At 52.7% G+C, this 13,911-nt stretch overlaps 1 protein-coding gene across 1 annotated transcript; it reads right to left on the bottom strand.

Annotated features, from left to right (window-relative positions):
* Window positions 1-177: 177 nt before the first annotated feature.
* On the bottom strand, window positions 178-11,746 carry FCAMR (Fc fragment of IgA and IgM receptor). The gene is made up of 7 exons (XM_042925745.1): window positions 11,708-11,746; window positions 8,747-8,819; window positions 7,120-7,263; window positions 3,841-4,179; window positions 1,962-2,721; window positions 1,216-1,334; window positions 178-613 (listed from the first exon to the last, which is right to left on the bottom strand). The coding sequence occupies exons 1-7, from the start codon at window positions 11,744-11,746 to the stop codon at window positions 432-434; spliced, it is 1,656 nt and encodes a 551-aa protein (XP_042781679.1). The 3' UTR covers window positions 178-431.
* Window positions 11,747-13,911: the final 2,165 nt, after the last annotated feature.

The following is a 13,911-nucleotide window of genomic DNA, read 5'->3' as shown; positions in this document are numbered from 1 at the left end:
TACTGCCCTAAAGGAGCTTAGAATCTTCTTGAGAAGGCAAGCCTCGTGTACATGAATATGATTAAATAAATGTGTGCAGCAGGCTGAATGCTAACAGACCTGAGAAAAGGGGATGCCTAGCAAGGAGTAGGAATGATGGCTAAGAATTCGTAGCACTTGGAAGCCTCCTCTATTTTCAAACTCCCGGAAATGGAAGTTCCACGCTCTCCTAGGTGACCTCTGCCAATGTTTAATAAATCCTTTCTTGCAGCCTCCTTTGAGTCATATACCACCTTTGGCTGTGGGAAATGCTTGACTTTCCTAGGCCCAAGGACGGCCAGCCTCTATTTCCCCAGTCCATTTGCTTCCCTCTGTATAGGCGGAGGAAGGATGAAAAAAGGCTGAAGTCATGGCGTTTGGTCCTGGCTCTCTTTCCATGGGGACTGAAGAGCTTATTGTTCTATTCCTTGGGGGCCAGGGTGCCTCTCGGGGACAGTCAGACGGGCCCGAGGAGGAGACTCGTCCCGGAATATCTTCCTCTCTACGTGGGGCAGCTGGTCTGGCTGGAGGCTCAGTTCCAGGAAATGCGTCATCTGAATCAAGGTGACCCCCGCTGTCCTTTCTGTCTCCTGAGCTGCACAGACACAGAGCATGCCGTGAGGGTACTGAGAACTGAATGCGGTTCCCTGAGTGCCCCACCCCCCAACCCCTACAACCTCCTGGGAACTTCCTGACACAGATGAATTGCAACTGAGCCCTTGGATTGAAAAGGATTGGGCCAGGCCTTCGAGGTCCTGGGTGTGAGCACCTCAGCCTCTTCCACTTGGTCCCGGAACATCTCGCCCTCTCTTCATCAGAGCTAAACACCACGGAACACTCCCTTGAGGAGTACTGAAACCTAGCCGGAAGAGGCTTTTGGCTGGGCCATGAGGCAGAGGGTGCAAATGTGGTCTGCTCCCCGCACCTGGTCCCTGTGCTCCTGTTGCCTGCTGCCGGCATGGCTCATGCAGTTCCCACGCCCACCGTTGGCTTATGGCTTGCCATCCTCTGAAAGAGCTTCTCCTTCTGCCCGGGGGTGCCTTTGAGGCATAACTGATTTTCCCATTTCATTGAGAAACCAAGGCCAGGACCGGTTAAATGGCTCTGTCTAGAATTTAGCACTTTTACCAGTCCGGACCCCACCCAGTCCGGAGGGTGTCCGGTGGGAACGAGCACTCCCTCCTCGGCTCAACTCACAGGTCCTGTTTATCCGGAGCCTCCTTTGCAACAGGACGAGAGCCACAAGCGTGAAGGGGAAGAGCACCGTAGAGACAGGAGTCAGGATCCGAGAGATGTTTCTCTCTCCTGGAGAAGCCCTGGAGTGGAAGTAACAGGTGGGGATGAGAAGAGTGCAGGGGAGGGCGGGCGGGAGCTGGACAGGAGACCGAAGGCCATTCGGCCCTCGCCCCTCACTTTACAGGTGAGAAGCTGAGGTGAGGGAAGTCGGCTCCCCTTATTCCCACGGCAGGTTCGTAGCAGAGCTGGGACGGGAGCCCCCGTCTTGTTCCTACTGCACCGAGTGTGAGGCAGGTGGGGGCCACTCTGTGTCACCGTGGAAAGAGGACTGAGTGAGAGGCAGGGAATCCACCCTGGGCATGGGGCTCTGCCCCATGGTTTCACGGTCTTCCCCTGTGGCTTCAGCAAGTACCTCCCCTGTCTGGAGCTTTTGTTCCTCACCTTTTACAAAAAAAGTCCCAAAGGTTCCACCTAAATATTCTGTTACTCTTTTGTTTTGATCTTTGCTTGAAAACCACATGAAAATACTCAGGGTTTCTTAGCAAGGAGCCTTGAACAAGGGAGGGTCTGTGATGTTTATGGGCCTTGCCCTTTGCTGTCCTGAGGTGACAAAGGGAGAGAAGTGAGCAGGCGGAGGGGGGGCGCAGAGGTCGGCCCAGGGAGGGGCATGCCTGGAGTAGGGCAGAGAGGAGGGGCTGGGAGTTTACCTCTTCATGGAATACCCCTTGCCCAGGCACCTCCTGGGCCCAGCTGCCGGGGCCTGGCTCGGCGTTGCTTGGGGATCGCTGTGTCCAGCAGGCGTGTCTAGGTCCCCTTCGGTAGCTCCCTCCTCAGACGCCACCTGTATGCTGGAGGGCCCCAGGGTCCACACGCCTGCAGCTGGGGTAGTTCTTTCAATGGAGCCCAGGGCTTGGGGCTTAGCAATGGCTGTTGCTTCTTGCAAGATTTCCTGCACCCGTTTTTCTGAGACCAGAGTTGTTGGCCTGATGGTCCCTATGACCTTCCCAACTACATCCAGAGCTGTTCTGACCCTCTCTGCTTCTTCTTGTGGCCTATCGGCCTCAGTAGTTGTTATCTCCCTCCCTTCCTCGCTGGGCCTGCCCGAATCCCCTACCGAGCCGTTGGTGTCCCACACCCAAACACCTTCTGTCGTATTGGACATATCTCCGATGGTTGAAGCCGAACTCTCTGGAATGGGGACTGTTGTCCGGACAGAACTCTCTACCCGACTACCTGTCCCTAGAGCTGCTGCCCCAGTTGTTCCTGGGGTCTGCCTGCCCTCAGCGGAAGCTGTTGTTTTCCTGGTTCCTGGAGTCAGAGCAACTCTGTGGAATCCTGTCCCTTGTCTTTCTGTCATCCGGGAGGTTGCTGGGGTCCATCTGTTGGCCGCCGGTGTTGCTGTTCCAAGGGATGCCACGAGGAGCTCACCAGCAGCCAGAGTGGGTGGGGGGACGGCGCTGGAAAGACCTGTCAATGGCGGAAGGAGACCGCATAGGAAGGCTATCCCAGCTGCCTACAGGATTTAGCAAAAGATCCCAGGCTTAAAGTGTTTGCCCCAAGGAATGCATCCTCATTAAGCAACACAGTCTTGGGTCAATATGTTGGATAAAATAAAAATAGGGGAAAACCAGGTGGAATCTCTAATCTTTTTGCAAATATTGACATTTTATGGTCCTTTCTCTCTCTCTTTTTTATGCCCACAGTCTCTACTGAGCTGTCCTGCATGCCCATACTGGCCTCTTTCCCACAGCCCACCACATACTGGTCCTCAAATAGAGCAGCCAATCTCAGCAGACGGTTAGAGTGACATTGAACAAGACAAATGCAATCCCAGGCACTGCCTCTCTCCTGGTCTTCCACTGCCTGGGCGCCCTTCCCCAGGCTCTGGGTGCCCGATCCTGGGTCCCTGAACCTGCCACACAGAGCATGGACCTCGAAGCTGTCAGATGTCTGCTAAGGGGCTCGGTCTCAGGAAGAGCCTCTTTTGTCCCGCATCTCTTACCTGCTCTGCTTGTCTGAACAAAGAGACATCATGCGCCTAAGAAGCCATATTATTCAATTCAACCTCTTGGAGTCCTCTCCAAAAACACATGCCACAAAATGTGGGGGGACTTGGGTGAGGCAGTCTGCATGCATTCATTTTGGAAGTGTTTCCTAATATCTACCTTCCCGAAGGTAATTTCTTTCTGAAATGAAAGCCTACTTTTTTTTTTTTTAGTTTATTTATTTATTTTGAGAGAGACAGAGACAGAGCAAGCAGGGGAGGGGCAGAGGAGGAGAGAGAGAGAGAAAGAGAGAGAGTCCCAAGTAGGCTCTTCACTGCCAGTGCAGAGCCAGACATGGGGCTTCAACTCACGCAACTGTGAGATCATGACCTGGGCCGAAACCAAGAGTTGTATCCTCAACCGACTGAGCCACCCAGGCGCCCCTGAAAGCCTACTTCTTAAAGTCCTTGCCCCACCCCCAGCTTTTCCTCATCGCTCCCCTCAGGTTTAAGGGCCTCTGGGACCGGACAGTCTTCTCCCACACCTTCTCCTTCCCAGCATTCCCCTCACCAGACTTGACCCACCCGCCGTCAGCCCGTACCTGCAGAGACGGTCAGATTCATGCTGAAGAAGAACATGTCGTTTCTCTTCCCAATGCCACAGCGGTAGCGGCCCACATCATCCGGGGACAGTTGGGACAGCCTCACCACAAACAAGCCTCTCTGCGGGAAGTCTGCGAATGTCACGCGGCCACGGTAGCCAAGATGAGAGTAGCCGGTGGTGGACACAATGGTGTGGCAGAACGACGTCAGGGGGCTGAGACGGCACCAGTACTTCCGCTCGTATACGTTGATGGCCAAGGGGGCATAATGGCACTGGATGGTGACAGTTCCCCCCGGCTCCCCAGACACCAGCCTCGGGCCCTTCAGTGCGTTTGCGTCTGCGGGCAGAGAGAGGGGAAAAAATGGTCAAAGGGAAGGGAGATTCGCGAAAGGTCACCATGGGGAGGTACGAGCTCCAGACTCTGTCGGAATTAGGGAATAGGCCAGAAAAACACCTTCGTGAAAGTGAGGCGAGGAAGAATCAACATAGAAATGTCAGAGCTTAGCCCCTGGATCGGGAGTACCCCAAGATACGGAATGCAGCTGTATCCAGGGCCCCATGTGAGAGACAGGAATGCAGGAATACTCTTTCCAACTGTTAGCTGGCTCCTATCATGTGCCAGACTTTCTCCTACGAGTCCGTCCGGGGCCTGGGTCAACATCTGACAAGAGGGCTGCAGTCTGGTTGGTGGAGTGAATACACAAGAGATAGTTCGATGGTAAGAACAGGTTAGCGTGCTTTCCCCCGAGCGGAGAGGGTGCCTGAAACACCGGTATCCCGGTCCACTTGGTGGCTACATCCCCAGACCGGTGACTGGGGATGTGTTCGCCCCCCGCATTTTCCGGCAGAGGGTAAACAACCACATGCCCCCATCAACGCACAGCTGAGCGGGCCTGCGAACACACCCGCTTTGGTAACAGGTGGAAATCGTGGTTGAACCGGCCCACGGCCTGTTTACTGAATGACATTAACTCGCTCTGGGGCGAGCAGAAACAAGGCTTGTCGTGTCTCTCACTGTCTCTTCACACGGCCTCTGCTGCTTGATGAATCGCAGGCATAACCTCACTCATGGTAACTCTCACGGTCTCCCTCGGATGGGGAAAAAGTCCTGCCTGGCCCAGGGCGGTAAGGTCAGTCCAGTCCCACGACTGGCTGCCGTTCCAGTCCCTTTGCTCTACTCCTTCTACTCAAAACTGGTGTTTAGGCCCATCGGGGACTGGGTACAGAGGAACAGAGGGGAAGGTGAGGCGCAGAGCTGTGCTCTGTTCGCCATGCTCTCTGGGCACACGGGCGGCCAGAGCTCTTCCTGGGACTTTTGCCTCCCAGACCCTTCCATGGCCTCTGGCTGCAGTTCCCTCCTGGCAAGAACTGTCTCTCCGACTGGCCTTTTGTGCCTCCCCCCCACCACTAAACCTATGACGGCTGGCCACCTGCCCTTCCTTTTGGGGTCACAGTCCTTTCTGGGTGGCCTTCGTGGAGGAGTCCCCAGGCCAGCTCCTTTCGGCAGGTTCCAGGAAACGCCTTTGTTCTGCTGTCAGGAGAAGCTGGGACATAGGAAAAACTCGCTGAGTGTCTTCCTACAGATTCCTTCTCTGAACTTGGCTGAACGGGAGGGGGCAGCGATCCCTCCTGTCTCCCCAGGCAAGTGGAGGAGGGCACAACACATGGACATCTCTCTCCAAAGCGGCTCTCCCGGTGAGCTCTGCTGTGGGCTCACGATTCTTCAGATGGCTACGCGGCGGGCTATTGCGGGGACAACCGGCTTTATAACCGCTCTGCGCGTTCCTGCCCAGGCAGCAGAATATCTTGCTTTAGGCTGTGGGTACCTGGCGGGTATCAACTCGGTCGGTGTCTCTAGAGCCTCGGAAGACAAGTAGGTTCAGTTTAATACCCAAGTTTAATATCCTGTTGCCCGTAGTGGCCACATAATTGCAAAGCCCAGCGCTAAACGAAAATGCGGAGCCTCTTGTTGCAAAATTATTAACCCCTTGTTCACCAGGGTAATAGCAGAGCATTAAACCCAGCCCTCTTAGCTCGTCGAGCTGGCCCTGCCTGTTGCGTATGTCCGGAGGGCTAATTCTAGAAGACTCAGGGCCATAAAAGCCACGACTATATCAATATTCACAGTAGGTTTAATTACATGACGCATCACCAACTGTGCCGCTCTTAATCAGGATAAGCGGCAATTTATCATTAAGAGTCAAGAATATTCAGTTACAAACAAGGACCATCTCAGGACAACATTGGCAGTGCCCTGATAAAGTGTTCGTGCCCTAGCTTTCAGGAATTCTTGTGATCTACTTGTGGCACACACGAGATAATCTTTTGTATGTCTCTTCCACGAATCGGCAAGACGGGGCAGTCCAACCTCGCTGTAGAAAGCTGATTGAGAATCCTTAACCAGGGCCTCCTGGGTGGCTCAGCTCAGGTCATGATCTCATGGTTTGTGAGTTCAAGCCCCACATTGGGCTCGCTGCTGTCAGCGCAGAGCTTGCTTTGGATTCTCTCTCTCTCTCTCTCTCTCTCTCTCTCAAAAATAAACTTTAAAAAAAAGAGTCTGTAATCAGCTCTTGCAATGAACATTTTTTTTCTTTTATTAATACCAAATTTAACTTGCCCTTAAGAACTCAGTAGATTACTGATCAGTAGCTCCTAGTTATACATAATTAAGGTATATATGTTATATTATGTATAACTTGGAATGTATTTGGTATGTATTATATGTCATTTGGATTTTTTTTATTTTTTAATGTTTTATTCTTTATTTTTGAGGGAGGGAGACAGAGAGATAACGAGAGAGAACACAAGCAGAGAGAGGGGCAGAGAGAGGGGGAGACAGAATCCGAAGCAGGCTCCAGGCTCCGAGCTGTCAGCACAGAGCCTGATGCGGGACTCAAACCCATGAACCGTGAAATCGTGACCTGAGCCGAAGTAGGATGCTTAATGGACTGAGCCATCCAGATGCCCCCATGTCATTTGGAATTTTTATTAGTCACCTATGGAAATTAAAGAAAGAGCTAGCACTTTAGATCAACGTGGTGCCCATCTGGGGCCCCTGATGCAGATTCTCTGCCCTTCAGTGGAGACAGATGCCCTGAACTCATTCACCCACCATTTCCCGGCAGTCGTCTGTGGCTATGGCTTCTCCCAGAGAGGAGCAAGTTGGTTGGGGGGGGGGGGGGTGGGCTGCAGATGTGGGGCAGCCATGGACCAGAGACCGACTCTGTCCGAGAGAGCACAAGAGGTTTGAGGCAGGACAGAGGGAGAGTCATTGCACCTGCGATGGATGTCTTCCCTCTCCCGCAGAGGGGTGAGAAAGGAGTGAGTGTTTCCTTGGCCCAGAGGCGGGGTGCAGAGGGCAGAGAGACGGTCCGCAGGCATCTGAGATGGGGTCTTCTCTGTGGAGGGGTCAAAGCAGAACCTGGGGAGAAGGGAGGAGATGGGCCATCAGGGGACCATTTAAGTTCACAAATGCACCCACCAAAGAAAGAGCCAGCTCTAAACTCCTGCCAGGCCAGAGAGCTCCAGGCCACCCCAGCAAGCAAGAGCTCCCTGTCTATTGCCTCTCCTCCCTTTTGCTCCTGGGACCCTGCTGGGGTCCCGAGCCCCAACTGCCAACATGGGGAGGAGGCAGAAGAGAGGAACAGAGAAGACGGCCACCGCGTCCCCCCTGCAGCGTCTTCCTGACCGTAGGCCTTGGGTAGGTGATGGGGCATATCGTTGAAGGAAGATTAAAGGGCCAACCAAAATATTTAACTGCACACTTAGAACTTCAAATTTAGCATTCAAGAGTGAAAGAAATTCAGTCAGAACTCTCACCTACACTAATATGTTAACAGAAAAATCATGGGCCTGCCTGAGTTTTCATCTGGGGGCTTTGGTTTCTACGGAAAAAATTTAAAGGGGCTGGGGGGAGATTAAAATAAAGAGATGGTCTGATTATAGTACAGAGTTCTTGCTCCTGTATTAGCTACCCTTGATTCATTAAAATTCTGATTTGTTTGGGGTGCCTGGGTGGCTCAGTCTGTTAAGCATCTGACTTCGGCTCAGGTCACGATCTCGCGGTTTGTGAGTTTGAGCCCTTCGTAAGGCTGTGCTGACAGCTCAGAGCCTGGAGCCTGCTTCGGATTCTGTGTCTTCCTCTCTCTCTGCCCCTTCCCCGCTTGTGATCTCTCTCTCTCTCTCTCAAAAATAAACGTTAAAATAAAATAAAATAAAATAAAATAAAATGCCGACCAGAGCACATAGGGCCATTTGTCATCTGAGCCGGATCTATACCTGGCCAGGCTCACCACACCAGCCTGCCAGCACCTATTGGCAAGATTCTGTCTTTCATCCACCCGCCCTTAGCGCAGGGCATACAGTCAGCCCTCCATAAATGTATGTTGACTAAATCAGTAAATGCATAGATGTAAATTTTATTGACCCATCTCGTTTCTTTGTCAACTCCAAACTGTTTCATGTAAGACAGATCTGCACCTTTAAGTCCTTAGTACTGGGCCTGGCACTGAGTGTTTTTTGAATGAGTGGGAATGAGCCCTCTGCCTGCCGTCTTTTATACACAAGCCCTGGAACCCTTATCTTGCAAATGCAGCCGACTTTCAGCCATCAACTTGAATGGAAGAGAGCAGAGATATTGGGCATAGCAAGACAGTGAATCTTCTAGAAAAGATCAAAACAGGCATACGCCCTCTCTCTTGCCTCTCCCATTCCCCCTGGGCCTAGATCTGACCACTCCCTGGATCCACTGCAGGGCCTTGGATCCCCGGAGAGAAAGCCGGGGTATGCCCAAAACTTCCGTGGGAGCCCTGAACGCCACCGAGGGCCCGCCAGAAATCTCTGCAGCCTGGAAGTCAGGGGGATCATCCCGCAAGCTCTGAGTCTGGGCTGGGTTTGGGACTCACCTTGCAACAGGCACAGCGTGAGGAAGATGGGCAATTTCCATCCTGCCCTCTGCTTGGTGACCTGCAAAAAACACTGCAGTGGACAAAGCCTGAGAGCGTGCGGAGCAGGGAGACCTGGGCCGAGCCCCTTCTCTCTCCAGGACCTCAGTTTGCTCAGCGCTGCGGCTGGATGGGCTACATCCAACCAAGAGCGGGGTGGGAACTGCCCCCTCTGAGACCAGCGTGACTCCATCTCTCACTCCTAAGCACGCGCGTTTGGCCTGGGTCACCACCACCAAGGCTACAACGTCCCTACCCTCGGGGTTTCTGGGTTCAGAAGAGGTGGACTCCCCCTGTAGGATCCCAGCCCCCGCGCCCGCCTGCCAGCGTGGAGCTCCGAATTTTGGGGGAGCCACAGAGAGTGGAAAGACCACACACTTGAAGCTTACACCTAGCTCGGAATCGGGGGGGGGGGGTGTCAGTCTCCTCTCCAGGGAAATGAGCAAATGCGTAAGGGGGTTGTTGCACAAGTGAAACTCGATTGTGTCGGAAGCGCTGGCAGTGTGCTCCATGCAGAGCAGCAACCTTCCCCCTTCCCCCTTCCCCCCTTCTATTTTGCAGAAGGAGAATTGATTCCTTCAAGGGAAGCCTTCTGTTTCACTGGGCGTGTACCTCCGGTCAGTAACAAGGAGTTAAAAATGAGCTATCGGGGGTGGAGGGGGGGGGGGGGCGCCTGGGTGGCTCAGTCGGTTGAGCCTCCGACTTGGGCTCAGGTCATGATCTTAAGGTCTGTGGGTTCGAGCCCCACATAGGGCTCTGTGCTGACAGCTCAGAGCCTGGAACCTGCTTCGGATTCCGTGTCTCCCTCTCTCTCTGACCCTCCCCCGTTCATGCTCTGTCTCTCTCTGTCTCAAAGATAAATAAACCTTAAAAAAAAAAAATTAAAAATGAGCTGTCGGAAAAAGCAATTGTCTGCGTGACTGTCCTCATCTGTCTCTTCTCCACAACGTCTAGAAAGCCCTCCCTGTCCTCCCGTCCACACTGATCTCCCTCTGCTCTGGTCTCTCTCCTGCCGGCCTGGGGTGGGACACTGCGTGTCATCTCTGCCCCCAGGCTCTGGAACAGGATGCAGGACGGTGTAGGAGCACAGCACACAGCTATTGTGAACTGACCACTCCCGTAACAGACACCATACTGATCCCTACTCAACAGTCTTCCCTTGTCTGCTGATTATAAAGACAGAGATTGTACATTATACTTCATTTGTATTCCTCCTGGGGTTTTCAAGGATGCTTTTTGATTAATCAAAAATCTGTGCTTTGAATCTGTCTACTGCCTACAGTTCTTGGGACCTGTAAAAAAAAAAAAAGGCAAACTAAAGTTAGCCATCACTGTCTCCTTCCTCCTCTAATCCCTGCGTCACTAATGTTGAGGATTGGAGCAGATAGTCAGCGGTCTGGGCCATGGGCAGGAGACGCTCACCCACCCCCTCTGGCCCAACTAGACAAAGCCATGCAAGGCCGCTGGCCAGGCTGGGGCATAGACTGAAAGAGGAGAAAAAGGAATGGGGGAGGCAAGAAGTAGGAGGCAGAGAAGAAAAGAAGGGAAGGGAAGGGAAGGGAAGGGAAGGGAAGGGAAGGGAAGGGAAGGGAAGGGAAGGGAAGGGAGAGTAAAGGACACGAGCATCGTAGGCTCCATGGGTTGGCCCTGCAGCTGCAAACTGTCCACCCCAGCTCGGCTCTGCCCAACCAGCCCCCCGCCAAAGCCTTGGCTTCTCTATCCAGGCAGAGCCCCGAGACTGGCTGGGGTTGGAAAAGCCCTCGGGCTTCTCATGCCTCCTCCACGATGCCCCCATCTTGGGCAATGCCATGGCAGCCATAGGCCCTCTGTGCCGTCCAGAGCTTTCTGGCTGCCTGCCCTCCCCCAGAGGCTCTCCAGGTGTGCCTGCGCCTAATCTGTTTGTTTGATTAATGTCCACCAAGCCCAGGTTCCTAGGGCTGGTTTTTCCCAACGCACTAGGTGCTGACACAGCACAGGTTGAGGTCAAAGTCTGTAGACCACACCACCCGCTTCCTCTGGAGTCCCCTGGGGCAGCAATCTCTAGGCAGGAGCAAAAGCCGCCTGGCCTCCGAGGGGCAATGAGGAAGCACAGAGTGTGAGATAAAAGGCCTCCAGGGTGCTATTAGCCTTGATCCGAGGCTGAAAAGACTAGATTGGAGGAAATGTCTCCAAGTCCCCCACCCTGCCAATGACCTTCAGAAAGCCTTTCTCCAGGATACAGAGGGCCCTAACTCAGCAGCCTGGGGCTACAGGCCTTTGTTATAATGCACAACATCTTAGGGGGTGAGGGCCACATGGTGGGGGGGGCACTCTCATCCTCTGGTCCTGCCAGGAAGGACATCTATCTCATCTTCAACACAGGCTGCTCTACGACTCCCCGGATCCCTACTGGCCAACCCCTACCCACCCCCCCACCCCCCCATCCCCCCACCCCCTACCAGGCCCACTCCTCTCCTATTCCCTACCCCTGGGGCAGCTGACAAGAAAGAAATGAGCCCCTATGGTACAGAGAGAAGTGCACAGAACCAGGACTCAGGAGCTTTTGCTTTGCCTGTGGCTGATGGAATGACCTAGAACAATGCATCCTTGTCTCCACTATAGCAGAAGAACTTTGTGGATCTCCATGTTTCCTTCTCTTTCTGACATTTGTTGGTTCTACATTACTTAGGGCCTCAAAGGAATCTTTCACTCTGGTGGGAGGGAGAGTCGAGGGGACCAGGAGAGCCGGGAGGTGGGAGGGCGATGCTGCAGCCTGGACCCCACAGACCTTTCCTGGCCCCCTGGGAGTGAGCCCGGCCTGCTGTGGGGAGGGCCCCTGAATGCATGCTTGAGAACTGCTGCAGAAATTCACCACCCCCCACTGGGAGACAGGACCCCAGCCTGGGGTGGGGGGGTAGGCGGAGGGGGGAAGCCGCATCTCACCTGTCCTTCTCCGGGCTTAGCTGAGGCTTCTCTATCCATCTCAGCCCAGAAGTAAAATTCACCCGGACTTTTCTTTTTCTCTCTCTCTTTGAGATGCTGGTGTTTGGACACCTTCTAGCGTCTTCCCTCTAACCTTGAGACTGAGAAGGCAGCACCGGAGCGCTGGAAAGCAGCTGGGGCTATAGCCCCGGAAGACACAAGTGCGAGACGTAGTTGTGCCCCTCGCCCCTCCACACCTGCAGCGAGTCAGGGCACATCGGGCCTCGGCTTCTAGTTCTTCTAGGGGGGAGCCAGCCCTGGCTCCTTGTGGTCCTTCCTGTCACTTACTCTTGAAGAACTCTTCCAGGGGTGGTGACAGTGGCATCAAAGAAAACACACGGATCTCCGTTCTTCCACTTCTCATTTCCCCTCCAGTCCAGAGCCCCAGATTTTTCAGGATGCCCCAGTTTAGCTGACCCCTGTAGGGTGATGATGAGACAATCTGGGGAGGGGAGAAAATTCAGGAGAGGAATTCCCCTATGGTCTGGCTGGGCAGCTGGTACCTTCTGCTGGCCTGACCCCTTAGGCTCCCAGGGAGAGCCAGTTCGGGTCATGGACTCCCTGCTCAACTGCATGCCTGGCAGTCACTAATTCATGCTCCAGCCAAAGCACCGTCCAGGAAATGAGATGACCTCCACGGAAAGAGAGCACTGACACATGGGGCTCATCCCGAAGGAGGAAGGACAGCCGACAGGCTTAAACATAACCCCAACGTTTTGCTTTGGGAAATATGTCATGGGTGGGCTCTTTTCCTCGTAAGGGATGTAATGCCTACCTCTGTTGGTTCTAAAAGAAGGTCCTCACCAGGGCCCCCGGAGAGCACCCTTGTGCCAGGTAGAAAGGACACGTCTCCTTTAGAAAAATCAAGGCGGTTGACATCTTGTTGCACAATAATTAGAGGTGGCAGCTTGTTTGGCTCATGCATTCACCCTTCCACGTTGGAAGACAGTTTGGGGGTAAGAGCTGTGTCCCCGAGAGCAATAGGAGAGGACAGAAAATAATACCGTGGGATGTCTAGGGTGTGGCTGGGACAAGGTGGTCTCATGCACGTGTGTGTGCCAGATTCTGTGTGCACGGAGATGTGTGCTGCTACGCCGGGACTTGGTTAGAAGCTTCACATCTTCACCAACACCTATCGCCTCTGATATAAGTTAGAATACATCTACAGGGGAAAGGGCATCCCCTTAGCCGTGGCATGCTTAAGTAGCGCACAACCCGAAACACTGTGCATGGCGGCCCTGCTTATCCCCGGAACTGAATGGTGGAAAGAGAGGGTTAATGCTTGGCCAGATTTTCCATTCCCAGCTCCTTCCGGAGCATCGTGGTTGATCACATAGACTTTGGAGTCAGACTCCTTCCAAGTTAATATACCAGCCCTACTTTTTACTAGGAAAGCGATATGGGTAAGATTACTTATCCGTTTTACCCCCTGTTTTCCTAATCTGAGAACAGGAGCTAATAGCACCTACCTCATAAATTATTTGGTGGATTAAGTGTGACAATCCATGTAATTTAACGTTCCTGGCATGTAGTAAAATATCGGTAAATGTTAGCTGATAATATTAATAGCTTAGCTTACAGCGACAGAGAGCAGGTGTCTATGGATGATCAAACCCTCGAAAAAAAGTCCTTTTTGGAGGTTTTCATCTATTCAGAGGCCTACCACTTTCTTTCTTTATTCTTTCTTTTTTTCTTTTCTCTTTTTGGCCATTTGATCATTTTGGCATCTGAAAGATTAAAAATAAGTCCATTTTTCTCAGGACATGTTTGGATCGATTTTGTATTTTTAAATAAATGTCGGGGCACCTGGGTGGCTCAGTCAGTTGAGTGTCTGACTTCAGCTCAGGTCATGATCTCGTGGCCTGTGGGTTTGAGCTCCGCCTTGGGCTCTGTGCTGACAGCTCAGGGCCTGGAGCCTGCTTCGGATTCTGTGTCTCCCTCCCTCTTTGCCTCTCCCCAGCTTGTGCTCTTTCTCTCTCTCTCTCAATAATAAATAAATAAACTTTAAAAAATTATTTAAAAAATCAATAAATGTTAGTCAAATCGTATTGTTTTATAAACAATGCAGTCATTTTACATCCTTAAGGATACCTTTTTCTAGTTTGTCTCCTTTTGAACACTTTGGAGACTTTTTGATTACTGAAGACATAAGCCATAATCAAGTT

This window comes from Panthera leo, chromosome F3 (assembly GCF_018350215.1).
Source record: "Panthera leo isolate Ple1 chromosome F3, P.leo_Ple1_pat1.1, whole genome shotgun sequence".
NCBI classification, from domain to species: Eukaryota; Metazoa; Chordata; class Mammalia; order Carnivora; family Felidae; genus Panthera; species Panthera leo.
The sequence above is the reverse complement of the archived record's forward strand: the minus strand, read 5'-3'. Positions and strand labels throughout refer to the sequence as shown.

Excerpts from the sequence above, each read along its gene's own strand:
- FCAMR (XM_042925745.1), bottom strand. The coding sequence starts at position 11,746 with ATGGATAGAGAAGCCTCAGCTAAGCCCGGAGAAGGACAG. Across the intron at positions 2,722-3,840 it reads GAATCTGACCGTCTCTGCAG|GTCTTTCCAGCGCCGTCCCC; the intron begins GTACGGGCTGAC and ends CGCCATTGACAG. Across the intron at positions 614-1,215 it reads GCTCCGGATAAACAGGACCT|CTCAGGAGACAGAAAGGACA; the intron begins GTGAGTTGAGCC and ends GTGTCTGTGCAG.